A 27,581-nucleotide genomic window follows, 5' to 3' on the forward strand; every position below is an offset into this window, starting at 1 on the left:
GCGTTTCAGCACATTCCCCAAACTGTATCGATACTGAGTCGACACAGTGTTGCTGTTTTGCTCCACACTGTCACCTGCTGGACCTTAAGTATCATTGCAGGCAACTTACTTGAGACTCACAACAGACACTGATTCAATGACCTAGTCATACTTGTATACACTGTAAGGTATTGTACTTTCCATGGAATCATTTTATATTTTTTACATTGCAAATATTGTAGACATCTTTAAAATATATTGTGAATGACATTAAGTGAAAATTAAAATGAAGGTATTGTGAATGTAACATTACCCATTTAAATGTATTTGACTCAGAGTTTATTATAAATTACTATTCAGAAAAATAAGTTCATCCAATGTTTTTGCATTCAGTCCATTGCGTTTTTGACACCATTTCCTCAGCTCATAGGGCTCAGATGGAGCTGGGGTACACAAAAACTGTAAACCCAGGTGGAAAAGGTTCGGATAAGATGTCTTCCTATTTCCCCAGTACGTTAAAGGATCCTCTGATCTTGGAATGTTTCTCTCCAACACTCTCCACAATACTAAGGGATTGTCTTTTATAAAAAAATAAAAAATAAAAAAATTCAGGACTGCCTGGTCAAAAACAGTCTTCCTAGATGCTTGATTTCAAAATAATAAAACACAATGAAAAAAATTATAATAATGCTGCTCAATGTCTATATAGGCCTACCTGTGTTATTCTCGGTGTGTTTGTCTCCTCATTTTCATGTTTGGCTCTGTAATGCATAAACATTGAGGAGGTGCTTTTGTTTGTGTAAGAAAGCTCCGCAGAACAGATGCGACATTTAACCTGCATAAAATGAAATAAATTACACTGCAGGTCACATTGCTGTTTTTCCTATTTTGATAGATTACACTGAAACAAATACAGACAGTTACCTTATTTGCAGTTAAAAGATCGAAATGATCCCACACAGCAGAAACTTTTCTTTTTCTTTTGGGCTCCATTTTTTATGGAGAGATATGTATTATCTGTTTCTTTGCGAGAGTAATTTTGTTTTGTTTTTTTGGTGGCGACTCATTCCGTTGACAGATGCAGATGTGGTACCTTTTAAACACAGTTTGGAGCGTTGGCAATGAGCGATACAGCAGCTGTATTGATCACGTGACTTTTTCTTAAAGCGACACACGCACCGATACAGGCTTCGCTCTGTGAGCTTGATACATGCGCTGGTGGGTCAGTGCTGCTGGACCCATCACTAATTATTGGTATTTAATTGAACACGAGCAAAACTATTAAATACGGAATAGAAAATAGAAAACGTTGTTGCGTTCCATTCCACGCCCCCGGAAGTTTAATGTAGGACTGAAACGATCCTCAATTTTAAAATATTGGAAAGATTGTAAAACAGTCAAAAACGTAGCCCTTGTAATAACCGGAAATTTTGACTTATGGGTGGCTTTTTTGTGATTCTAACTATGCATTTTTAATGTGTTGGATAACATTTATATTAAATTGAATGTAGTAATAAAATAGTGACGTCTACAGACGTGTTTAAAATACGTATTGTGGCAGAACTTCCTTCTATTACTTTGAATCAAACTTTTAACTGCTAGAAGTAGCGACCCTAAACTGGATGAAGCTTGATGGATGGATTGAAAGGTATGTAGTTGTTTGTTTTACTTTGCCATGGGACAAACCTCTAACCTCAGCAGGGGCTCTGGTATTTTCAGATACTGTATATTGTTAACTCTGGGTATATTCATTTTAACTGCTAGTGCATGTTCATGCTGTAATATTGTTTGGTCTTTTGTAACAGTGATGCTTAATTACATTGAAAAAGGGGAAGATGGGGCTGACTGTATAAAAATAGCACATTTTTGTGGGTCCTCTGAAATGCTGAGTCTGTGTGTAGCAACGCGACAGAGACATCAATATAAATAAATCAAATGTGATGCATGATTAGCATGGCGTTTGTTATACTTTGAATTTTTTTTGCTTTTACAGAAGTTTCAGAAACAGGAAAGAATAAAAACTCTACGAACATTTTTGTTTATGATCACTTTATTTTTAAAAGCAACGAAAGAGTAACTTAGCCCCCTCAAACTAAACCACTTCTGTAGATAAAGAAAGTTAATGTTCTTTATAGTAGCATCAAAAAAATCTCTTTATAACCAGCTATCCTAAACTCTAAACTCCAATAGTCGTATGACCTTATGATCTCAGTAGATATTAGACAGTAAATAACACAGCACTCTACCACAGTGGTTATCAAAACCCCATATGATTAAAGCTAGACTACTCAGCACACTAAACTAAACACATTTAAATCCTTAACAGTATTAGAAACTAACAACAAACCCCAGCACTACTCCCACTCGGTTTTGTCATTTACATCATTTGTGTTTCCATTATTCTAAGCAAAGTAATGAAATGTCCCGTGGAGCCCCTCACACATTTAGAGACAGCTTTTAGAAATCACAGCGGACCGGTGAGTGTGCTCTCAGTGAATGCTGTATCTGCTGTTATCTCTGGTCTCAATTGTCTTTATCAGCAGCTTCGGGGCAGGAGAGCTGGAGGCACTTTGGTAGCCATTAGTGCTTTTAGTACTTGAAGAGAAACCTGAAGAAAAATACAGGAAGATGTGTCAGCCAGAATTTCATAAAATACAAATTCTCTGTCTTTATTAATGTAACCTCTCAGTCCAGAGCATCAAGGGCTTAGTCATATAAAAACATTCATATTCATACACTAAACTGCCTTAGTGTTTGACACTTACTGTAGTTGGAGATGGGCTGGATGTTGAGGATAGACTGTTGTCCAAGTCTGCAGAGGCAAAAAAGAAACAAAGAAAAGAAAAAGAGGTTATTTATATTTCACTTTTGTGGACTCTTTAACTCTTCTGTTCCATCCTGGGCTGTAACCATGTGGTGTCAGATTCCCACCCGTAGAGGGCACTCTACCCTAACATTAACCTAAATTCTGTTTCATTTCATCCTGGTGTAGTTCTCACTGATGTCTCTATTATCGCTCTGTGGGGTATGATAGCCCCGTTGACCTTGAATTAGATACGCAGAAGAAAATGGGTGGATGAATAAATCATGATAAATCTCCGGCTTCATCTGGGAAACAAAGAGCTGCAAAATGGCTTATCAGCAAAAAGTATAAAAGTCATGAGCACCACAAAGGTTTATCTGGCATTAGCAGAAAGAGCTGAACCTTACAGCATTCACACAATAAAGACAAACAGGAAGTAGGTGTTAGCAATACAAAAACCTTTCCATTGGAATCAGATCCTTGTCTGTTTCCATTGTTTCTAATTATTAATTTAATATTTAAACTACATTATTATTATTGTGGCACACCGACAAATTAAAAAATGTTATTTATTGCAACATTTTCTTTGTATTCAGAGGTTTTCTGAGGGGAAATTTGGGTGCAGGAACAAAAACAGAGTATATAAAAAATCCAAAAAGAATTTAGCTCCCTGCTTCATTCTCTCATCTACAGCAACGTCACATTTTTGTGAAGCTGTTTAATTTACAAAATTATCGTATGAATATTTGTATCCATAATATCAATTTTTAATTTAATCACTCTTAGTCTCAGTGCCAGTATGTCACTGCCAATCTCATTCCAGTAAATCAAGCATCGAACTAAAATTACCCTAATGATGGTCATAATGGTGAAAGTCAGGCTCAAGGATACACACATCCATGCATACTCCATCCATGAGTATGCATAAATAAAGAAATGGTTTATGAAGTAGTTTACACATAGTCAGAGTCAGCAAACATAAGATTATTCAAGTAACATTGTACATAAGCCCCTCGCAATTTATTCTTATTGGATTGGAAGGATGTATATTCTGGTGAACTCTCTGCAGTGGTAGAGTCTGAATGGAATAACCATAACCACCTGTCCTCCTCTCCTTCCAGCAGCTTCCTGTAGGTGGCGATCTCAATGTCCAGAGCCAGTTTCAAGTTCATCAGGTCCTGCAGGTGAAGACAGAATCAGTTTCACTTCACATAATTTCATTTCACTTATGTTCTATGTTTTCTTGTCTATCCTTTGTTTCTACTTATAGTTTATATTTTCCATCCATGTCTTCTCCTGACTCACCTGATACTCCCGGAGCTGTCGAGCCATATCCTGTTTGGATCTCTGCAGAGCTTCCTCCAGGTCTCTGATCCGAGCTTTGGCTTCTTTCACAGCAAGCTCTCCACGCTCCTCCGCCTCAGCCAGCTGGTTCTCCAGACTGGCACGCTGAAGAGAGGAAGGGAACAAGAGATCATCCATGAGGGACCTGAAGTGCATTTTTCTGAGTTTAATGTTGCTTCCATGTGTACCTGTGCTTTGACCGCTTCTATCTCGCTCTGCAGGCGGCTGATCAGTCGGTTGATCTCGGCGATGTCTCCCTTCACGATGCGAAGCTCGTCCCCAAACTGGCTGGCCTGGACTGACATTTGGTCAAACTGCAAATAGAATAGCTGTGAATGGTACGAGGACCGCAAAAGAAAATTATTTCATGTAAAGGAGGGAATCGTGGACGTGCAGTGTTAGCACTGAAGATTATGCCTGGGACCTTTCTGTGTGATGTTTGCCTGTTTTTCCTGTGCGTGTGTGGGTTCTGTCCAGGTACTGTGGAATCACCTCACAGTCCAAAGACACAGGTGTGAATTGTCTCTTTTTTGTGTTAGCCCGCAATAGACTGATGACCTCTCTGGGTGTACCCCGCCTTTCCACCTTGAATTGGATACATGGTTTCAGACTATTTTCAACCATCGGTTCTGCAGGATGTCAGTGAGCTAATGCTCCTGATGTTTTCATCTCAGACACAGAAGCTTTGTGTGGGGCAGCCAGTCAGGAGAAAGTTGTCTTAAAGGGAGAAGAGCTAAAACAGTTACTTTGAGTCCTGGAAAAGCTACTCTTGTACAGTTCAAAATCTAGAACTGGAGCGTGACAGGACACATGTTTATGCAGGGGAACTCTGACAACCGCTTAAATAAGTGACTGTAAAGCGCTTGTGTTGTTAGCGTCGCTCCTTTGGTCCAGGGATCATCCTGTTTTCTCTCCTTTACCTTATTCTTGTACCAGGCCTCTGCTTCCTCTCGACTGCGGGCTGCAATCTCCTCATATTGAGATTTGACCTCAGCTACGATCTGCTCCATGTTCAGACTGCGGCTGTTGTCCATCTGCACCACAACTGAAGTATCTTTAATGCTCGCCTGCAGCTCACGCAGCTCCTGGTCAAGTTGAGGGAAATCAAAGAGAAGCAGTCAGTATAAAAACCCGCAAGATCAACTATTGTCTCATGCATCTTCCTGCACTTGTGCCACCCCATGGGAAAAAAGATGATAAAAATATTTTACGTGTTGCTAATAAGCTCAGCATATGGAATCACAATGTTAACACACACACACACTGCATGTCTGGGCCTGTTTCAGTGATACTTCAGTGGTTTGAAAATCTCTCTGGTGATTTAGTGTGTTTTATTTTTATTAATTTAATTTAATTTATTATGAAGATCTCTAGAGAAGTCAGTTGACAACAACATCAACAACAACAAATGTTTCCGCAGGTTGGCATAAAAAGCATTTCAAAGGCAGACAGTGTTTTGAAGTTGACTCTCCAGTGAGTCATGATATAAAACAGAACAATGAACAAAGTGGAAATTGTAGCTTTATCCGAGAAACAACTGGAAACCAGAAAGGAAGAGTGTGGAAATCCAGGATTACACGAAGAATAAGGACCTTTGTTTACCTCCTCATACGCGTTACGCAGGAAGTTTATTTCATCAGTCAAAGCTCCGACTTTATCCTCCAGATCAGCCTTGACCAAATAGGCTGAATCTACATCCTAAAACACACAGGGAAACACACAACTGATTAGAAGACACAGATTTTTGTGTTCAAAAATCCCCTGCACTTGGAGGAAATACTCCTGTTTGAGTCATCAGGAAGAACAATGAGCAGGATTTTGTTTATTCAGATTAAGAAAACTTTGAAGGTATGTGTGCAGACACCAAAATAATGTATTTTGACTTCTTTTAAAGAGCAATTTGAGACCCAAAGTTGGAGCCAGAAAAATTGGGAAACTTATAGTATGAAGTCAGAAATCTTTGCTGAGATTACTGTAATGTCTAAGAAATGACACAAGATGCTGCTCGCACAGCTGCACAGGAAAGTTGCTAAATTATTTATGGATTCTGCGTGTGAGAATACAGGAGAGAAAATCTGGACAATGAGGAAGGACAATAGAGGGGCTTGTATTACTCGCCACACCTGTATGAATGAACATGAACGGATGTGTCTAAATGCCAACCTTTTTTAAGATAACAAAGTCGTTCTCCAGGTTGTTTCTCTTGTTAATTTCATCTTCATATCTGTGACAGGGAGAGAACAGGGTATTTTATTACAATAAAACATACACCTGTGTATGTCTGTGTAGGTTCTCAGCCATGCAGGTCGTACACCTGAGCTGAAAACTCTAAAGTGTCATTTTTTACTTGTGCTTGTAGTCCTCTACCAGACCCTGCATGTTTCTCAGCTCCCCATCCAGCTTCGTTTTGTCATTGTTGACCAGGTCCATCTGGCGCCTCAGACCTGCCATGTAGGCCTCAAACAGGGGTTCCACATTGGATCGGCTGACCCCCTGACCCTGCAGCAGCTCCAGTTTTGTCTCAAGCATCTTATTCTGCTGTTCCAGATACCGTACCTGGTGAGGGAAGAAGACACAGATCATTTAGCATTTTCAAAGACACGGTGAAGGTTTGTCATAATGCACTTTTTGTTTCTAATCATCAGGATCGAAGGAACAGCTAGAAAACAAAAGTGACTCTATTATAAGATGTTTATCAACATAACAACTCTTGGAAAGTCTAGAGCTATGTCATTATGTCATTTGGGCCGATTCAGTCAGGTCTTCCAGTGGGCATCTTATTAGTGGAGCTTTCATTACTCCAAGACGGGCACCAGCTATCCTCTAATTACAGTCTCTGAACTGGACCCATATGTCTGTGCCGTTGATTCCTTTGGTTAAATAGACCAGTAGCACTCCACCCTCTCGACCAATTTGGGTCACTTCTGCCCCCCCCCCCCAACAACAACAAATAAACAAACAAACAAATGAACAAAAAACAAAACAGCATGGCAGCAGCCAACAGTCCAGAAAACATTGGTGGCTTCTCTTCCAAAATCCAACTTTTAGTCCAGTTAATTTTGGTGCAGTGGCCAAACTACAACTGCTACAACTTCTATGTTCATACGTAAGCCGCCTTTCTTCATAGATGGCAGAACTCTGCACTGATCTTTGAATTTAAACTCTTTTAAAGTCACTATTACCCCCAGTGTTTCTTAACATTTGGAAAATGGCTATTACAGCACATAGGTGGATTGTATGGCTCATTGCTCTTTTGTAATGTATTGCCTCATTGCTGTATTACGACACTGTTGTTTTTGCTGACAATTAATTCTTGTTTTTCTCCACAATCTTCAGAAAAAATGCTTTCAGTTAATAAATAGAGTTTTTGCTTTTTTCTTAAATAATTTCTGCTTCTACATTGAATCTCTTTAGATTGTCAACTAACTGCTTATTGTTATTAAGAAAATAACCATCTGTTTAACCAATAAAGACTGCAATCATCAGCAGCAGCTCCAGAATAAGGCACAGAGGAATGCCATAACTCCAGCAGATAACCAGCTCGAGCTCAGTGTCAACACCTGAATATATTCCGGCCCTGTACTTGCCCGGCTCGTGTTTCTTACCTGCAGCCAGGTACATCCAGCGCCTATTATACCTTCCAACACAAAGCCCGTGTTCTGTTCATGACAGAATAACCTCCCTCTGAGACACAACCATACCGTGTCTAGTCTGATCTATCAGGTTACAAATTGAACTCAATGGGACGGAAATGGGACAGATAGCTTGAATATCCAGCATCCCAGTGCCATACATTCATGCAGTAAATGACCATTTAATCTCAGATGTTTAACTCCAACTTTGATGTTCACTGACATGCAGCTTTAACTGGAGTCATTGTCTTACAACAAGTGAGACGTTGTCTTCCTGATGCATTTCACTAAATACTTCTCTGCATGAGAGAAGCAGCTCACTAATGTTTAATTTAAACAGTTCCTCCTAAGTAGGATTGGATTATAGTCGTCACTGCAAGGTCAGTTTATTTATCAATTCACTCAACTTTGCATTTTAGTAATTGTCATCATCAGTAAGGGGGTCATTTTACAACATCCAGATTTTAATCCCAGGTTAAGCAGAAATCCAATCTCGGATAAATGAACAAAGAGGGGAAAACTGGGCTAGACATTTTTTAAAAGCCAGGTTGACTCTCATGAGCTTCTGCAACTGAAGGTCTCTAAGGACAAGGACTCTTTGTGTGGGGGAAGTCACATAAGCCATCTCATTTACAGAGACGAATGGACGGTGTTTCCAAATGTTTTCTATGAACATTCACAATATTTTGTCTTATTCGGTGGATAGACTGTCTGGTTTTATTTTACAGCTCTGCAGAACTGCACACACAAAATATCAAATAAACTCCAAAAGCATTTAAAATGAAGATGTTTTGGTGATCTGTTAGTTTTTTAGCTACAATTTACACACTTTTAGCTGCTTCAAGAGGTATTAAATCATTACCTTAGATTTGTCATTGATGTCATTGTTATTGATGTCTTCATTGAACTGAATAAAAATTCTTATTATTAATATGTTTTATTTACTAATTGAATCTTCACAAAAATATTTGCATATTTTCTTTAAATGTGCACAAAAGTAATAGAGGTACAGGACATCAGAGAATATCAAAGATCTTTAACAACCTTTCTGATAAACATTGTCTTTGGGAAACTATGTCAACATTCACATAGCTCAAAAAAACAGGAGGTTTATTTTGCACATTTGGACAAACGGGCTTCCGTCCAGCTCAGCTCTCTGTTTCTGTACGCCTGAAGTGAATCTCCGCTGATGCGAGAAGCCAACAAAGCCTCTATTGTGAAAGTGTTACCTACTCCGTGAGAAAGCAGAGATGTTCCCTAAGTAGGGTATCGATGTCCAGTGTTATCACAGGGCCGATTGCTCCTTCTGTGGGAAATGTGTGCAGCCTGTGTCCTTCAGGAACTTCAACAAGGCATCTTCTCATTCACATTTACTCCCCTATTTGCTTTTTCATAACACTTAGAATAGAAACTTAGGGTCCTATATATGCTGCCCACGATAATGTTATTTCTACCTTCAATTAGCCAACAAGACTGCAGCTTTTTCATAACATGTCTAATAAATCCACAGAATCATAAATGCACAATCTTGATATCCTGGGCATGTCAAAGTTCATCTGCATTGTTCATAAACAAGAATTTTACAAATAGCTGCAAAAGCCACGATGATGCAACCTTAAAACAGCTTTTCCACAAATGTATTTTTTAAAAAATGTGTAAGTGATTACTGCTGCCAGCCCAATAATGTTTGACCATCTCCTATAAATGTTCTCCTGTAAATTCAGACAAAGCAAACAGCAAGAAGAAGAGACTGATCTGAACTTTAGACTGTCAGGGTCCTGGGTCTCCTGACCCAGCGTTTTTAGTTCTTTGTGATGTTTGTATTATTGTACTTGTGTGAGTTATTCTATGGTTTCTAGTTTCGATCCCTTGCCCTTCATGTTTCTCTGTGTCCCCTCTGTTCTGTGTAAGTCTGTGTCTGCATGTTTGAGTTCCCCTCTGTGTCTTTCGGTTCTTAGAGTCCTCTGGTTTATGTCTCTGTGTTTCTTAGTTGCTGTCTCCACTGTGTCAAGTTCGCGTCTCTGTGTGATCCTTCCTGTTTTACTTTGAAGGTCCGTGTCTTATGTGAATGTGTCCTGCTTTGCTTGTCTCGTCAGTCCTGATTTCTCCCAGGTGTGCCCTCCTTCTGTGTCTCATTCTCCTCGTTACTCCCCAGTGTATTTAAACCCTGTGTTTCTCTGAGCCAGTGTTGTGTTGTCTCTCATACTGTGCGGATCTCCCTGTGGCTCTCTGTGAGTGCTTAGTTTGTTGTTTCCTAGTTTAGTTTAGTTTAGTTTAGTTTAGTTTAGTTTAGTTTAGTTTAGTTTAGTTTAGTTTAGTTTAGTTTAGTTTGTCCTACCAGCAAATAAAGCTGTGATTTTTGAGTTCATCTCCTGAGTCTGTGAGTCTTGCATTTTGGGTCCAACTCCTGCCTGCCGCACAGCGATTTATGACATAGACTGAACACAATAAATAAGAAAAGGCTTAAAAAATTCTAATACTACAAATTAATGGAAATAAATGCACAATATTGGTGAGAAAAGGGATGAGTCACAAATACACAATATGAAAAATAAATGTCATTTAAAAACTTGAATGAAATGTAAAATTGTAAAATATACGCAACTAATGCGGAACCTGGCTGAACACTTTATATCTTTATAACAGTTCTTTGAGCTGGACAGTGTTATGTTCCTCTGCTGCATGAAAAACAAGTGCAAACTGAACTTGCTGTAGATAATTAGTTTGAAATTGTAATAAAACACTAGCTTAATTTCCTTTTACATTGAGTCAGTTTTTCATTCAAACTGAAGAAGTTACAGCTGAAGCTGCTCGAGCTTTTTAGTCCCTGTAGTACCACTCTGAAGTAATCTAAACATAAAGATGCATTTTTATACTTTACAGCTGTGTGATGTTTAGATAAGAGGAATGATAAAACTTTGAAAACTATAATGTATATTTTCTTCATAAATGATCAAAATACTTAGTAATAATTTCCGAACCAGCCTCAGCAGAGGTCTCTTTACCTTATCTATGAAGGTTGCAAAGCGATTGTTGAGGCTCTTGATCTGCTCCTTCTCGTGGGCTCGGCTCATGGACAGGTTTGGATCGATCTCCAGGTTGAGAGGAGCCAGCAGGCTCTTGTTGACGGACAGGGATGCCAGCGGAGCCCCCAGGCCGTGGTGATGCCCGTTGGTGCCCGCATACAGAGAGCTGCTGCTGAGGGAGATGCCACTGAAACCTCCCTGAACTGGACCGAAACCACTCAGCCTCCTGGAGCCGCTGCTGCTCCGAACTGAGTTACTGGAGCTGATTCGCTTGGTACGACTCAGACTCATGATGAAGCGAGATGGAGGATTAGATGAAAAACAGCTGATAAATGTTTGGATTGGCTGGAGATGACAGAGAGAGATGATAAAATTTGAATTGGACTGAGCAGAAAATGGACGACAGAAGCAGAAAGAAGTGAAACAGGTGAGTGCAGGATGTCTGAACACAGTAAGGTGTCTCAGGTGTCTCATGACCATTTAAACCTCCCCAGGGTGGAGTCAGAAGAGGAGGAGAGAAGCAGGGACACAACAGAGCTGTGGTGTAATATATCCAGTGTTTACAATTTAAGGCCAAAAAACTACAGCATTTTAACAATCTAAAGAGGAGACGAGACTTTGGACAAATTGTGAACTTCCCCTTTTGCTGATGTGACACACTGAAGACAAAAGGTCAATCTTCATGTTTTTGTGTCAGTTTTCCTCCTTTTTTTCTCACTTCATTGCCTCGAGAAGGTTAACTGACCTGAGAACATGTTGGTGTTTCTATAGTTTCAGTGGCCCAAACATTGCTAATGCAGCAAGCCAGTTGTACGTGTTAAAGTGTTGATCTCTAATGTAGTTTTCTTCTTTGACTTACTACTTCAAATGAATTATATATATGCTGGAGCGGGGGGGCTAGGAGGAGGAGTTGGCCGTCCGACTGCGGTCTGGGGTGTGGGGCCCCCTCGTGCTGCGAGTCGGGGCGGTCCTGCCTCTCCCACTCGCAGGGAAAGGGTAACACCACCTGGGTCTGGGTGCAGTTCCCCCCTCCAGGGGCAAGGGTACCTAGACCGGTTCGAGTACGCTTGGGGAGTGTATCGTGTGTAGCGTCTCTTTATTCTGTCTCCACGTTGCGTTGGTGTTAGTGAGTGCATATGAGAGCTGAGGTGGGAATGAATGTTTTGTGTGTGCCTGTATGTCTGTGTCTATATGTCAGGTTGGGTATCAGACGCCACCTCTCTGGGGACATCTCAGGCCCTCCGAGGTTTGGAGGCCTATCTCCACCCACCACCACTTCCCCTGCCAGTGGCGGACTCCCTCAGGTGTCGGTGCGTTGGTGGTTCTTTGTGTCTGGGGGTGGGCGTCCGGGTACACACCGGCTCACTCCTTGGCGGCCGCTTATCGGGGCCTGGAACCTGGGGCTCGCTCGGGCCACTTCGGAGGTGGGGTGCCCCCGGCCTCTCGGCCTGGGGCTCGGTCACTCAGGCACAGCTGGCTGCCGGCGGAGCTCACGGGCGCGTCACTGCAACTCCCCCTGGCTTCTGCTCCGCGGCTGCTGAGTGAGCCCTCATCTGGGACTCTCCTCAGCTCTTACTGGGACAGTGGCGCGGCTGCCCCTCTGTTGGTCTTCCTTGGTCTCTTGTGTTCTGGGGGCCTCTGGATGTCTGGAGTTTTGATCTCCTCCATACCTGCTTCATGCCCTGGTGGATGGGGCTGTGGCCCCCCCACACCCTCTAGCAGATCGTTACATGGAGAAACCTTTGGAATGCAAGCATGCTGATCCACACAGGTATGCACACAGGTGTACACACGGGTATTCACAGACGCGGACTACAGCTTTCTTGGCTGCTGCCTCAAAGCACATTGTGCGCTGTCTATCTTGCGTGCTGCACAATATCGTTTATTATTTAGTATCTACTGATATCTACTGCTAGCTAGTTTATTGTGATGGTGCGGTTTTTTTTTTTTTTTTATTATGTTGCTCTTTGTTGTTTGCTTTCTCTTCTGTTTTTTTTTCTCCATACAGGTGACCCAGGTGTTTTTTTTGTTTCTCACCGTCTCTTCTCCCCTTTGGTTTTCTTTCTCTCCCTCTCTTTCTTTCATTCTTTCTCCCTGTCCTATCCCCCAGTCATGTCTGTCCCGTTTGTAGCAACTGAAAATAAAATAAATTCATAATTATAATAAAGGTCAATCAAATGGACCAATATGGCAAGGCCATAATGATCCACTTGGTAAAATAAATCCGCTTGGCATCTTTCTTGGCCTTAAGACAACAATTCTGATGGCTAAAGATCCAAACGGGACACAAAAAAAAAAAAAAAAAAAAAAACCCAAAAAAACCAAAAAAAACCCAAATGAATTATATAATTTGGGTCAATTATGAGATTTATTGAAAATAATTTAGACAGCTGTTTGTTCTAGTTTCATAACTGGTGGGAACGTTAACTCGGCTGTTCAAACTGTGGTGTCAGTGGTTTGTCAAGTCACATTTCAGACGTAGAAAGAGGTCATCGGTTGGAACATAGAGCAACACTGAAGTACATTGCTGTGTTCTGTGGTCTTCTAAACCTGCTCAATATAAGCAACACGTGGTGACTTTTACAGAAAGACAAGCAGAAAGGATGGTAGCCTCATGCATCTTGCTGCACCGTGCATGAACATCTTCACTTTGCTGCGATCCTTCCTGGCTGAGGACCTCTATAACATTATTACATCAGTACTTATCATCAAAGTATAAACTATTAGCAGACAGACAGGAGTGCTGGATCGATATTTTTAGAACTGAACCTTTTGTGAAAGTAGAAATATCACATGAAGAAAACACCTAAAATTCACAAAGAAAAAAAAACGTTTGTAGTCAATATCTGAAAGTGAAATTAAAATATCAATGAAAAAATTAACGTGGTGAGTTGGCAGAAAAACTGGGTAAAGTTTGTATGTTCGGTCAACCAAGTTTTCTCATAGATATTAACCTGAAAATAGTGGAGCCTGGAATTCATTTCCATTCACTTTTTATGTAGTACCAAATCACAAAAACAGGATATTAGAACGTAAAAGCCCTGAACCTTTATAAGAAAAGACACCTAAACAATGAAACAATCTTCTGTCAGCACCTGGTGACAGTGGGAAGGAAAAACACTTTTAACAAGAAGAAACCTGCAGCAGATCCTGGATCAGGGAGGGCCAACCATTTGCTGTGAGCAGCTGAGAGATGAGAAGAAAGAGAAAAGAAAGCACAGGACGACCGGCTGACCTTTTCATATGCCACTCTAACTCCTCTGTGTCACACATTTTGGCCAAAGTGGTTGGTAAGAAAAACCTAATTTGTTAACATGATCACAGAAGTTACATAAGGTTACTTGGATACTTGCTTATGCTAGCTCTGTTTCCACAAATGCACAGATTTTAACTGATTTCAAAGCAGTGAGGCAGAACCAGCGGCATCTTGTTCAGCCCTCTGGCCTCACAGATAGAATAAATAAAACAGTCTGTAAGCTAAACACAGGTTATTATGATCTAAGCAGCTTACAGGCTGGAAAAAATAAAGTCCCATCGATTTTGCCGTTGCTGCTGACTTCCAGAAGGTTGCCCCAATCCCCAACGTTGCCTGGCTAAAGGTAGGACTCCAGCTTAGTTGCTGGCCAACCCTGTCAGTTTGTGTGTCCAGAGTGACTCAGTCACAGTCACCACGGCTGGTGTCGCATCCTGCCACCTGTTTTGTTCACCTCCAGCCTTGCCTCCAGAAGGTCACCGTTACTGCTGATGCCAGCCCTCTGTCAAACCATTGTCTCCTCCCACTTCCCTCGCCAGTCTCCAGAAGAGTCCTGTTTCTTCTCCCAACGCCAGCCTCCAGAGTTCCTCTATTTCAGTCACTGGCAAGCTGGTTGGCTTCCGGATTACTTGATCTCACTGTTGGCCTCTGCAGGTGAGCGTCTTGGATTGATTTTTGAGTTTCTAAGTAACAGCCATAAAGCTCAGTCCTTTAGTTAATGCCTTGGGTCCTCCTGTGCCTGCCACACAGATGTACCCGACACTTTCCTGTTTAGCTCACTTCTTTGTGGTCACACTGAATAAAACATTAAGTTTATTTTCTAAATTTCATCATGCGATGTTTAAGAAAGGAGGATTGTCAGTGTTAAGCTCATTGGCTAATGACTTGTGACTGACAAGTTGAGCAGACCTAATTTTTTTTAATCTTGAAATGTCAAATCAAGATTTCAGAAAATTGTGGTGGTTACATCTGCTTTTAATGCTGTCTGTGTTTAGCACCATGGTTTCCTGACAGTTTTTCACGAGGCCAGAGGTGTATCCACAATGCTTCTGTGCAAAAACCCTAAAAAACATGCTAGACTCTAAGTTTGACAAGCTCCAGGCTGTGTTGAGAGGATACAGGCATGCTCATGACAAAACCCTTAACGCTACTGCTGGAAACTGTGGTTTAGGTTCGGTTTAAGTGTTGCATCATGGCGCTCTGCACCAAAGAACATTTCTTTGTTCTGTTTTTTTTAAACATCCTTCACAGCCACCTTAAATTCATTTGATGTGGCTACATATCTGGTGGTATGCATGAAGAGAGAACAGTCCCATCCCCTTTGACAAAGTTCTTATTTCCACAACCTCACTTATCAGAAAACACCAATCAGATTGTGATCTGATTATGATCATGCTGAGTCATTCTGTGTGGTTGTGTTTGCTCAGAGTTTCATTTTAAATGCTGCTCTCACCTTTTGTAATGTTTCCAGTTACACCCTTTTTAATTTAGCTTTTGTTTCCCATGTTTTGTCCAAAAAGCATGCAAAAACAAAAAACAAAAGGACAATGCAGATTTTTTCTTTTTTACATTGCTTTAAAAGACAAATGAGCTTATTGAACATGTAGATAGTTACACTGATTTTTAAAAAAATCCCTATAAACATAAAAAATGTCCAAATCAGCATCTACATTTTTCACATTGATACTAGTACATAATAATAACAGACTGGTTAAGAATGTTTGACTGCAATTATTTTGGTAAATGCTACTTTCATGCATCATATATTACTCTATTCCACAGTATTCCAACTTGCTTATGTGTTCTTATTATCTGAAAATTATTTACAAATACCCGACTTCATTTTCACATTTCATAAACAAGAAAGTCTTCGAACCAACAGCCAATAAGATCACTGCCTCATTGCCCTTTTCAACATGCAGATTACTTACTGAAATAAATAAGCATTGTTGTTTGTTTATATTGTTGACTGATTCAATGACTTTAAGCGTTTTATCAGAACAGAAGCTGTAAGAAACTGCAAGAGAGCAAAGAGTCAAACCTAAAGCTTGTATGTGTGGCTTTTCTTACTCATCATCTACTCAGCTAGCACTGGGTTTATCGTTGCCGTGATAGCAACCCACAAACAGGCTAAAGGTTTAAGTTTTTCATTTTGAAAGCCTGGAGAGGCATTTAAACGAAAAACACTCAATAGATGCACGAGCGCCTCATAACATGCTCTTTCCAGGCAGCACAACCACAGGCGTTATTTACTGAAACATTAGTATGGTCTGTGATGCCTCACAGTTTGACTGACCGCACAGGCTCATCATAGCGATCCTTTTAAAGGTTGCACTCATGCAGAAACGATATAAGTAAGAAGTCAAGGGCAAGCAGATGAAAACCACAGTCTGAATATCAGGGTCTGACTCAACACCTCAAAGACGAAAGGCTGAAAGATGATGCATGCTGTGCACGATCTTATGTTTCTCTATCTTCTAACATGTCTTGGACAAAATGGTAAGATTGCAAAATGTAATTACTTATCTATTGAAAAAATCCTACATTAACTTTTTTCCTCTCACTCTTGCAGGGCATGGAAGTGAAATCATAAATGGCAAAAATGTCCCACAGAACTCAATGCAGTATATGGCTTCTGTGCAGGTCAATGGAAAACACGTATGTGGAGGATTTCTTGTCAGTGAAGACTTTGTGCTCACGGCTGCACATTGTTACAAAAAGTAAGTGAACAAGCTGTGTACTTTTATTTGTTTTTCTCCAAAAACCCAGCTAACACCTACTTAATATTCACTCGCTCAGTTCTCCTATGGAGGTTGTAATTGGAACCCACAATCTGAAGAAGGTTAATAACAACAAAATGAGATACAGTGTAAAGACATGCAAGCACCCACAATATGACAAAGTTGTATCTGGTAATGACATCATGCTCCTCAAAGTAAGTAAATATCTTTGAATGTGAATCATTACAGTCACAATCAAAAACAGGTCAACTGCATCACTGCTTTCAACTACTCCACTTGGTACTTCACCAGAGTTGGTTTCTATCAGTCCTTTTATTCTTTTCCTTTTTTGCTTCTTCTAGCTCTCGAGGAAACTTCAACTGGACAAGAAAGTGAAACCGATACAACTGGCAAGGAAGGAGATTAAAGCAAAAGACAATGTAAAGTGTCAGGTGGCTGGATGGGGTATCACAGAAACCAATGGCAAAGCTGTTGATGTGCTGAGATGGGTAGATGTGCCTCTTATTGACCTTAATGTCTGTAAGAGAAAATTGAAAGCCAAAGTTACTCTTCCAAAAGGTGTTATCTGTGCAGGAGGATCTGACACAAAGAATGGATTCTGCCAGGTATGTCCTCTGTTCTTTTAAAGAAAGTATCACTTCACTTGTAGCGTTAAATAGAAGATAAATAAAACAAGTGTCTTCCTCCTTACAGGGTGATTCTGGTGGCCCTCTGGTGTGCAATGGAACAGCAGTCGGTGTTGTGTCTTTCAACATAAATGGAAATTGTAAATACCCAAATTGGCCCAACGTCTATACAGATATATCAAAGCACCTTTCCTGGATCAAAAACATTCTCAATAAAAAGCAATGCTAAGTATACACTGTAAATATGTGCAATCTGCAATATCTGGCATTATAATACTGTATGTGAACTGCAGGATAAATGTAAAATAGCTTCAGATATCTCTCCTGTATTGCAAAGATATCCCTGCTTGCTCTTAGATTAGAAATAAAAAATAATGACGCTACTTTCAAATCATGTCTCATTTTTCCAGTTAGTTTGGTTTCACTGATGTTTTTTAGCGATAAAAAAACCGAACTTGTTTTTGTAGCATATATCTGATGTTTGGTTTGCACAGAAATTTCCTGTGAGCCGGTGCTGCGGTGGTTAACATTGTCATGTCACCGTGAGAATCTTTTGGGCCTTTTCTATGCTCAGTTTTATTTCACCTACTTTTAATTTTAAGACATGCACGTCGAGTAATTTGTGACTGTAAACTGGCAACTCTCATGTGGCTTGTAGTCTCCCTGTTTTACCTCTGTGAGAGTCTTTTCTTTGGTTACCAGTGCATCATTCAGTTCAGTTCAATTAAATTTTATTCATACAGCACCAAATTACAACAACAGTTGCCTCAAGATCCTTTATATTGTAAGTTACAGACCCTACACCATGTTTTGATGCACTGGCAGCCTGTTGAGGGTGTACCCTGCCTCTCACACAATATTATGTGAGAAATGCTCCAGGCTGCTGAGACCCTGCTTGCATACACAGTAAAGAAAATGGATGGATGGACTCATCATGTTAGACCATAAGTCTCTTTTTCATGTGTGGTGGACAGAAAATGACAAATGTCTGTTAAATCCTTGGCGATTTAATGTTTTAAATTAAGAAAAAAAAATAGTAAAGCATTTGTTTCAGTGTGACTGTGAGAACACTGGAAACTGTGGTTCCTGTGGTTTAACTATAGCCAGAGAGAGATCCAAAAAAGAAAATAAACAGTTCTTTTTAAAAAGCTTTGATCAAAAATAGTTTAGTTTTATATTTTCAATTTCAAATCTGATATAGTATTTGTCAAAAATGAGCGATACCACAAAATCCATCAGATGTGACAAATGTAACTCCGGGTTACAGCAGTGAGAACCTCGTGTTGGTGCAGAGCACCACTAATACATGGTGGTTTTTTTTGTTGTTTTTTTTTAATAATAGAGAGACATTCACCTGTATAAATTAGCTTTAAATTTGATTTCAAATGAGTTCAGAATAGCATGCTGATGAATCAAAGGTGGGACCAGAAAACTGTCACAGTGATCTAATGTGCGTCTAACCTGTGTAGTCTAGTTTTAACTTTTAGAGCTCTGCATGGAGAAAAAGCAGCTTACATCAGAGAAACTTCACATCCATCTGACCACAGCAGGTCCCCAAGGTCATGTGATCAGGGCCTGCCGGCTGAAAACTAAAGGATACAGAGACTCTGGAAGTCTCTGTCTCTGCGCCTGAGATCTGTGAAATTGGTGGTCTCTTTCAAAAAGCAGCTAAAAACGCCTCTTTTAAAACTTGCTTTTAGTAATTATTTGTTTGAACGATTTTGATAAGGATTTTGAAAGGGACTCAGGCGCAGGCCAGGTTTTTCTGTTATGCGAAAGACAGTGCGTTTATTTACAGTGAACACAATCACCAAGTAGCCATATACAATGTGCAGGGGAAAGGGGTCCAGATCGCCAGGGTCCGTGGGGAAACAGGGTTAGGGGAAAAGGTGCTCCACACTCTCTGTACAAAAGCTCCAAGTCCTCCTCCTCTGCCACTCCTCTCGTAATCAGGTTCCATAAACGATCTACACACAAAAGGTCAGGTTAGTGAGATCATCACAAAAGCTTTAAAGATTCAGGTTTACAGATGCACAAGTTGACTGATAGCTCAACGATCCAGCGAAGACTGGCGCAGATCCACCATCTTAAGCAGTACTGATCGCACCGGGCGATCCGCAGTAACTCGCTAATGGAGATTTGCCGCGTTAATGTGGTTATGGCGTTAACGTAATTTAACGAGATTAACACTGCCAGCACTAGTTTGAATGTTTTAACATTTTGGTTGTGAAGCATTTGTGATATTTATCTTGATAGGTGCGACCTAAATAAAAATTTTACTTTGAATGTCTCACCCACCTAGTTTATCACCTACGTCTGTTCTAATTTATCTGTGCCACAGTGCATCCACAGTGGTTGTGGGGGTTAAAGCAAAAGTTTATTCACACCGACTTAAAAGAAACAGCTTACATTTAACAGTTCTACTAGACAGACAGCAATTAGCAGTGCAATAGATAACAGCAGTCAAGTCATCCATCTCTTTTCTTTCTTTTCTTTTTTCTTTTAATTTTCTCCTATACAGAATTTATGAAGCACTAGTAATAAGAATGTATCTGTTATCTTTATGACCAGTTTTATTACAAACTTGAAAGCGCTGATCACAAAGCTGATGATTTATCAGTTTAAAACACTCATCAACTTGAGGCTGTATGTGTAAATGTGTATGTGAGAATCTTCATCTTCTTCTTTGTTAAGAAGCTAATATGAGTAAAAATCACAGATTACAAGTTAAAGACAAAGTTACTGCATTGCACCCTACAATTTTCTAAAATATTTGGTAACTATGACCAATTTGACTTTCACCTAACATTCATTTGATTTATCTAAATATTATCTATCAGCAAAGAAAAGTAGATATTACTATCTACATATAGACTAAAGAAATGTACTAGAGAATGTGGTCACAGACCCTAGCACAGAAAGATAGACAAACCAGGAAGAGATTAAGAGTCAAGCAAATAACAATATGTCTAGGATGTGGTGATCTGGTGATAAGGCTGACGGATGTTGCTGCTTGTGGTCTACGAACGATGACTAACAGGAAAACAATCTGACATCGCTTCTGAAAATTAGCGAAAGTCTGAAATTCAAGCCACAGTAAGTTAACATTACGCGTAACTTATTTTATATAATACTCAGCATAAAATTAATAGCTATTGAGCAAGAAAACTGTTTAAACAAGATTAAACTCACAGTGGCATGTTGCATCATATGAATGTGTTGCGCAGGGCTGGACTGGGACCAAAAATCGGCCTGGGCATTTTGACTAGAGACCGGCCCACCAGGTATTATAGGAAGAGCCATAAAGCCTTTGAATGAAAACAAACGCTGTTGTGACAGTGATGTACACAGTCTTGTTGGTATATGTATGATTTCTATACATGTTACATCAGATAAAAATTTTGCTTGTAAGATTCAGATAATTATTTATTAAAAGTGAGACATTTTAAATGAGAATAAGAAAGAAAAGTATTTCTTTGTGTCCCTCTTTCCCTGTTAATGCCCTACCTGGCCCCCAGGCAAAACTTTGCTAGACCCGCCCCTGCACAGTTACCAGCTGTCAGCTACAAAGGATCTTGGTGTTATTTGTCTCTCAGAAACAGTTCATAACTTCCCTTCAACTCATTCATGTCACCTAAAAGGTAAACCTGTTTCTCCATCACCTGTTCAGCTCTGATGATTCAGTAAGGACATCTCCTGATTTCATCTTCATGTTTCCCTCTCACCACATATCCAAACCGATATCATGACCAGCAGCTTTTACAGCTGTGGCTCCAGCAAACATCAGCTGATACTAGAAATTAAATAAATTCTAACAACAGCTGATCAAACTTAAACGTGCTGCTGTTGTTTAGCGCGACATCCACTGTTTTCCTGTTTCTGGCGCAAAGTGTACGATAAACAAATGAGAGAAAATGCGATCAGCTGATCATTGATCAGTTTCATGATAGAAGTAGCAACAGGAGAGGGAGGGGGGAGAATGAGAGAAGAAGAGACAGCTGTGCAGCGTAAAGACACAGAATAACTCCAGCTTTGTGTCTTTTTCATTGTAGCTGAACTACGGGACAAACTGTGTTCCTTCTCAGCTCAACACGAAACTCATAATATTTTCTCTGAATACGAGACGATTCCGTTTTTTACGGAACGGTTGGCAACTCTACTAACTAACCTTATGAATAAAATAAAGTTCACTATCAGTAACATCATAACACCCACCCAGCTGTATAGAAACTCCGTCATGCTAGCTAGTAGCAGTAACTGACTGTAAAAAGTCAGCACAACGAAAATAAACTCCACCTAAACTTGGTTTATATCTGACCCAGATAGACTGCAGGTCATAACTTCTTACCTGAAGTTCAGTTCACCTGACACCGGCTGGCCTCTGTGGAAGCTCCGCCATAGCCACCACCAAACAACTAAGTTATTTTTACACATCGGCCAGCATCTGGCCAATCCACTACCTTTCACTGTTTATACCGTTACAAAAACAACAACAACAACAACAACAACAACAACAACAACAACAACAAAAAACATCGGCTGTAAAAACGAAAAATCACCATCGGCCACTGGGCAAATACCCAGTATGCAAGATGGCCAGTCCAGCTATGGTGTTGCTCTAGCCATTTTTTAAAATTTAGATCAGTGCAGAACAACTGTGATCATTATTGTGGAAGATTTATGGAGTGAAAGTTAAGTAATCATTAAGTAATCATGGGAAATCAGTTTTGAAATGTTTTTTTTTAACCATTTTAACACAAGACTGCTCAAAGGAGTCCTGCCATTAATTAATGCTTTAGTCTTAAATATGGTCAACCTATCTCTAATAATCGGCTATGTACCACAGGCCTTCAACAGGGTCCAGTAACCATCACCGTGGCAGATATCCAAGAAAGGGTCTCCAGTATGAAGAGTTGGACAGCACCAGGGCCCGACATGGTTCACGCCTACTGGCTAAAGAAGCTGACTGCACTCCACGAGCGTCTGGCAGCACAAATGAACCAGCTGCTAGTTAACGAGAGACACCCGGAATGGCTAACCGAAGGTCGGACAGTCCTGATCCCCAAGGACCCCAAGAAGGGACCGGTCCCCTCCAACTACCAACCAATAACCTGCCTCAGTACTACATGGAAGCTCCTGTCAGGCATCATATCAGCTAAGACGAACAGGCACATGGGTCAATACATGAGTGGGACACAGAAAGGAATTGGCAAGAATACCAGAGGCGCAAAACACCAGCTACTGGTAGACAGAACAGTCAGCCGAGACTGCAAGACCAGACTGACCAACCTGTGCACTGCCTGGATTGATTACAAGAAGGCCTATGACTCAATGCCCCACAGCTGGATACTGGAATGCCTAGAATTGTACAAGATCAATGGGACCCTAAGAGCCTTCATCAGGAACTCAATGGGGATGTGGCGTACAACACTAGAGGCCAACTCCAAGCCCATAGCACAAGTCACCATCAAGTGCGGGATCTACCAAGGAGATGCTCTGTCCCCACTGCTGTTCTGCATAGGCCTGAACCCCCTCAGTGAGATCATTAACAAGACTGGCTACGGATACCGACTACGGAACGGAGCAGTTGTCAGCCACCTCCTGTACATGGATGACATCAAGCTGTATGCCAAGAGTGAACGAGACATCGATTCACTGATCCACACTACCAGGCTATACAGCAATGACATTGGAATGTCGTTCGGACTGGAGAAGTGTAGTCGGATGGTAACAAAGAGAGGGAAGGTAGTCAGAACTGAGGGGATTGAACTACCAGAAGGCAACATTGCAGACATAGAGGACAGTTACAAGTACCTGGGGATCCCGCAGGCAAATGGGAACAATGAAGAGGCCGCTAGAAAGGCTGCAACCACCAAGTACCTGCAGAGGGTCAGGCAAGTCCTGAGGAGTCAGCTGAATGGTAAGAACAAGACCCGGGCCATCAACACGTACGCCCTGCCCGTGATCAGGTACCCTGCTGGGGTAATAGGCTGGCCAAAGGAGGAGATAGAAGCAACTGACATAAAGACAAGAAAGCTCCTTACCATGCATGGAGGGTTTCACCCCAAGTCCAGCACCCTGAGGCTGTACGCTAAGCGGAAGGAAGGGGGCCGGGGACTGGTGAGTGTCAGCACCACAGTCCAGGATGAGACAACGAACATCCAAGAATACATTGGGAAGATGGCCCCAACTGACCGAGTGCTCAGTGAATACCTCAGGCAGCAGAAACCCAAGAAAGAGGAGGGAGACGAGGAACCATCATGGAAGGACAGGCCCCTGCACGGTATGTACCACCGGCAGATAGAGGAGGTGGCTGATATCCAGAAATCCTACCAGTGGCTGGACAAAGCTGGACTGAAAGACAGCACAGAGGCACTAATCATGGCAGCACAAGAACAAGCTCTGGGTACAAGATCCATAGAGGCTGGGGTTTATCACACCAGGCAAGACCCCAGGTGCAGGCTGTGTAAAGATGCCCCAGAGACAATCCAGCACATAACAGCAGGGTGCAAGATGCTAGCAGGCAAGGCATACATGGAACGCCATAACCAAGTGGCCGGCGTAGTGTACAGGAACATCTGTGCCGAGTATAACCTGGAAGTCCCGAGGTCAAAATGGGAGATGCCCCCAAGGGTGGTGGAGAATGACCGAGCTAAGATCCTGTGGGACTTCCAGATACAGACGGACAAAATGGTGGTGGCTAACCAACCGGACATAGTGGTGGTAGACAAACAGAAGAAGACGGCTGTAGTGATCGATGTAGTGGTTCCGAATGACAGCAATATCAGGAAGAAGGAACACGAGAAGCTGGAGAAATACCAAGGGCTCAGAGAAGAGCTCGAGAGGATGTGGAGGGTGAAGGTAATGGTGGTCCCCGTGGTAATCTGAGCACTAGGTGCGGTGACTCCCAAGCTAGGCGAGTGGCTCCAGCAGATCCCGGGAATAACATCGGAGATCTCTGTCCAGAAGAGCGCAGTCCTGGGAACAGCTAAGATACTGCGCAGGACCCTCAAGCTCCCAGGCCTCTGGTAGAGGACCCGAGCTAGAAGGATAAACCGCCCGCAGGGGCGTGCTGGGTGTTTTTTGTTTTTTTTTATAGATAGATAGATAGATATATGTGCAGGAGATGTACAGTTTTAAATATTAAGCTTGATTTTTTTTTTCTAACATGAAACATACAAACCGGGAAACACTGCCCACAACCACCAAATGGGTGGACCTCTAAATACATCAAACAGGAAACCTGGTTTTAAAAAAAATTAACTGTCAGAGCTCAACCAAATGGTTTTGCTCATCTCTGATGGGAAAGCAGTAATAATACCATACTGAAAGTGTGTTAAAATGTTTGTTTAAGATGAAACATGAAAACAGGACAAAGCTACCCACAACCAAATAGGTGGTGCTCTGATTACAACAAACAGAAACCTGGTTTTAGAAAGAAAATACGCACACAAATAAGAAAGAGATGGTCATTTCAGCATTTGTAACTGAACCCAATCTGGAACCCAAGCATTTTTCTGCATATTTGTAATAACCTAAGACCCAAATTTACTATTTTCTATTTATAGTCAATTCAATAGCTGAGAAAAGATTAGTCAGTCCATGAAAGGACCAAATGTCACTGATGTCAGTGGCAACAGGTCTGATGGAGTCATGAATCCAAATTTGAAATCTTTGGTTTAAATCATCCTCAATATAGACAGAGGAAGTCAGCAGGGAGGTAAAATAATGAGTGTCTACATCCATCCATAAGGAATGGTGGTACATTTCAGCCAGTGGGGTTTTTATTCATCTTGCACGACCATCTGGAAAGCATCTAATTTACTCTTTCTCCAAAATTACAGCATGACAACATGACTCTTGATAAAACAAAAAACAAATGTGAAAATCTTCAAGTATCTATATAAACCCTGCAGTTTGATTTTGGTTTTTCTAGTTCCAAGCTAAAGCATCTTGTCCACCCATAGGAAAAGACAGGGAGCATTTTTAAGTAAGCAGAAGATTTAACACTAGTTTGTTTGAAATTCAATATTGTTAATGAGAAATTGGTGCACATATAACAGATGGTGATCGATAGGAGTTGCTGTGGAAAATTTCAAAAACACATTACTCACAGGAAGTGGTCAAAAGTCAGATATTAGTCAGTACAAACTACTTAAAAGGACTGAACTGCCAGTCTCAACATAACAGATCGAGCTTTCACCACCGAGATGTTTGCTCTGCAACAATTTGCGGTGATTCATGCGCTGACATTCCTCGGGCAAAATGGTAAGTTGCACCATGAATACTCTTCTCCAGCCTGCATGTGGAATATTAATTTTTTTTTTTTTTTATTTCCTCCTAATGCTATTAGTCCTTGGAAGTAAAATTATCAATGGGACAATAGTCCCAGACAACGAAATGCTGTATATGGCATCAGTGCAGGATTACAGAGGCAACCATATTTGTGGAGGATTTCTTGTGTCTGAGAACTTTGTAATGACTGCTGCACACTGTGACCTGTAAGTAATCTTTGCTCGAGGGAAATTTCTAATTAGACCATTTTTTTTTGTCCCAATGTCCTATATAAATATATATATATAAATACATGTATATATATTTACTACTGTATAATGTAATGTTCATAATTTAAGTTGCAGTTCTTCCTTTACAAACTGAAACCATAAGAATTTTTATAAAACTTATGCTAAGATCTTGAAGTAAAATTGAATTTAACTATAAAGAAATGTATTCATATTTTATTCATCATGTTGTCTATGTAACTTCAGAAAATCTGCTGATGATCTCAGAATTATATTTTATTCAGGAATCCTACATACGTGGTCCTTGGTAACCACCATCTGAGGAGTGCTGATAAGCTCATGATTGCCGAGAAATACAAACACCCATATTATCGGGATGTTAACCTTGGATACGACATCATGCTTTTAAAAGTAAGGTTTATCATTTTTGTTTTCTCACATCACACTGGAAGTTTTATATTTTTGAGTGTTTGAATTTACAATATGCTGATTGAAAAACACATTTCTAGTTGAGGTAAAAAGTGCTTACTTAAAAAAAAGATAAATGATAGATGTTTTGTGTTGCAGTTACATGGTTTTCACGTATTTTTAATCTTTACTCTTTATTTCTGTGCCTCTAGCTGTCTAGACCTGTCCAACCAACCAAAACAATTAAATTCATTCGACTTCCCCTCCGTGAAATGACATTAAATGAAAATGAGAAGTGCCAAGTGGCTGGATGGGGTAAGACAAACACTCGTGGTAATGTTGTTGATGACCTGAGAGTGGTGGATGTGTCTGTCAACAGCCCACAAGTCTGCCAGAATGCTTGGGCTCAACATGTTCCCGGATACATTCTTCCGACCAGTGTGATCTGTGCAGGTGGATACAACACAAAAAAAGGATTCTGTCAGGTACCTTTTCTGTCCTTTCCTTGGAAAATCTTGCTAACTGCTCTGTTGTTGAGGAATATATGAGCAGCCTGCATTAAGTATCATATGAACAAAATACATACTTCCTCCTTACAGGGTGATTCTGGTGGCCCTCTGGTCTGCAAGGGAATGGCTGTCGGTATTGTTTCTTTCAACAAGGCAATTGGTGAAAACTTGGGACAGTGTGACTATCCGGATGTCCCCAATGTCTATACAGATATCTCAAAATACCTTAACTGGTTCAGGAGGATTCTCCAGGGGGGGAAAAGTTAAATCTTACACAAAGCTTTGCGTCAGCACACTGTAAGTGTGCAAGCTGTGCCTCTGTCAGCGTTTGCTCTCAATGCAGAATAAAGAAAATGTTTCAAATATTGTTTTCTTACACAAAGCTTTGCTTCAAACACACTGTAAGTTTTTACAGGAAGCTGTGCCTCTGTCAGCTTTTGCTCTCAAAGAAGAATAAAGAAAATGTTTCAAATATTGTTTCTGTGCACGAATAATATTTTATTATCAATCAATCTTTTTTTTGTATGAAAAAAAAATGTAGCACAAAGTGCTTTACATGGTTAAAAGCAGCCCACCCCACCCTCCAACTCACTCCCCACACTCTCATTAACATAAACGATGTGAATACACGCATATCCCCCCCCCCCCACACACACACACACACTTAAAGAGTAAAATTGGGCTGGGTACGCATGAGCCAAGTGAGGAAACACTATCACAGGGACCCGTCTGCACTGG

General features: G+C 40.8%; 2 protein-coding genes across 2 annotated transcripts; one reads left to right on the plus strand and one right to left on the minus strand.

The window, feature by feature from the left end:
• Positions 1-2,028: 2,028 nt before the first annotated feature.
• Positions 2,029-11,570, minus strand: si:dkey-222f2.1 (intermediate filament protein ON3). Its single transcript, XM_040009344.1, has 10 exons — positions 10,764-11,570; positions 6,474-6,682; positions 6,290-6,350; positions 5,729-5,824; positions 5,047-5,211; positions 4,315-4,440; positions 4,088-4,231; positions 3,884-3,960; positions 2,745-2,791; positions 2,029-2,587 (listed from the first exon to the last, which is right to left on the minus strand). Exons 1-10 carry the CDS (start codon positions 11,262-11,264, stop codon positions 2,469-2,471), a joined length of 1,545 nt encoding a protein of 514 aa, XP_039865278.1. The 5' UTR covers positions 11,265-11,570; the 3' UTR covers positions 2,029-2,468.
• Positions 11,571-16,230: 4,660 nt separating this feature from the next.
• LOC120720198 (urokinase-type plasminogen activator-like) lies at positions 16,231-27,318 on the plus strand. Its single transcript, XM_040009831.1, has 10 exons — positions 16,231-16,536; positions 16,610-16,757; positions 16,837-16,972; positions 17,120-17,383; positions 17,472-17,632; positions 25,581-25,672; positions 25,758-25,905; positions 26,211-26,337; positions 26,547-26,819; positions 26,934-27,318. Exons 1-10 carry the CDS (start codon positions 16,476-16,478, stop codon positions 27,108-27,110), a joined length of 1,587 nt encoding a protein of 528 aa, XP_039865765.1. The 5' UTR covers positions 16,231-16,475; the 3' UTR covers positions 27,111-27,318.
• Positions 27,319-27,581: the final 263 nt, after the last annotated feature.

Source organism: Simochromis diagramma, unplaced genomic scaffold, assembly GCF_900408965.1.
Source record: "Simochromis diagramma unplaced genomic scaffold, fSimDia1.1 OVJJ01000320.1, whole genome shotgun sequence".
NCBI classification, from domain to species: Eukaryota; Metazoa; Chordata; class Actinopteri; order Cichliformes; family Cichlidae; genus Simochromis; species Simochromis diagramma.

Bases quoted from the DNA above. Each gene is read 5' to 3' on its own strand.
- si:dkey-222f2.1 (XM_040009344.1), bottom strand. From the start codon at position 11,264: ATGGTCATGAGACACCTGAGACACCTTACTGTGTTCAGACATCCTGCA. The intron at 3,961-4,087 runs GTGAGTCAGGAG...CTTCACCTGCAG, and splicing joins GACAGCTCCGGGAGTATCAG to GACCTGATGAACTTGAAACT. The intron at 2,588-2,744 runs GTAAGTGTCAAA...ATTTTTCTTCAG, and splicing joins CCAGCCCATCTCCAACTACA to GTTTCTCTTCAAGTACTAAA.
- LOC120720198 (XM_040009831.1), top strand. From the start codon at position 16,476: ATGATGCATGCTGTGCACGATCTTATGTTTCTCTATCTTCTAACATGT. The intron at 16,537-16,609 runs GTAAGATTGCAA...TCACTCTTGCAG, and splicing joins AACATGTCTTGGACAAAATG to GGCATGGAAGTGAAATCATA. The intron at 17,633-25,580 runs AGTATACACTGT...CTGAACTGCCAG, and splicing joins CTCAATAAAAAGCAATGCTA to TCTCAACATAACAGATCGAG.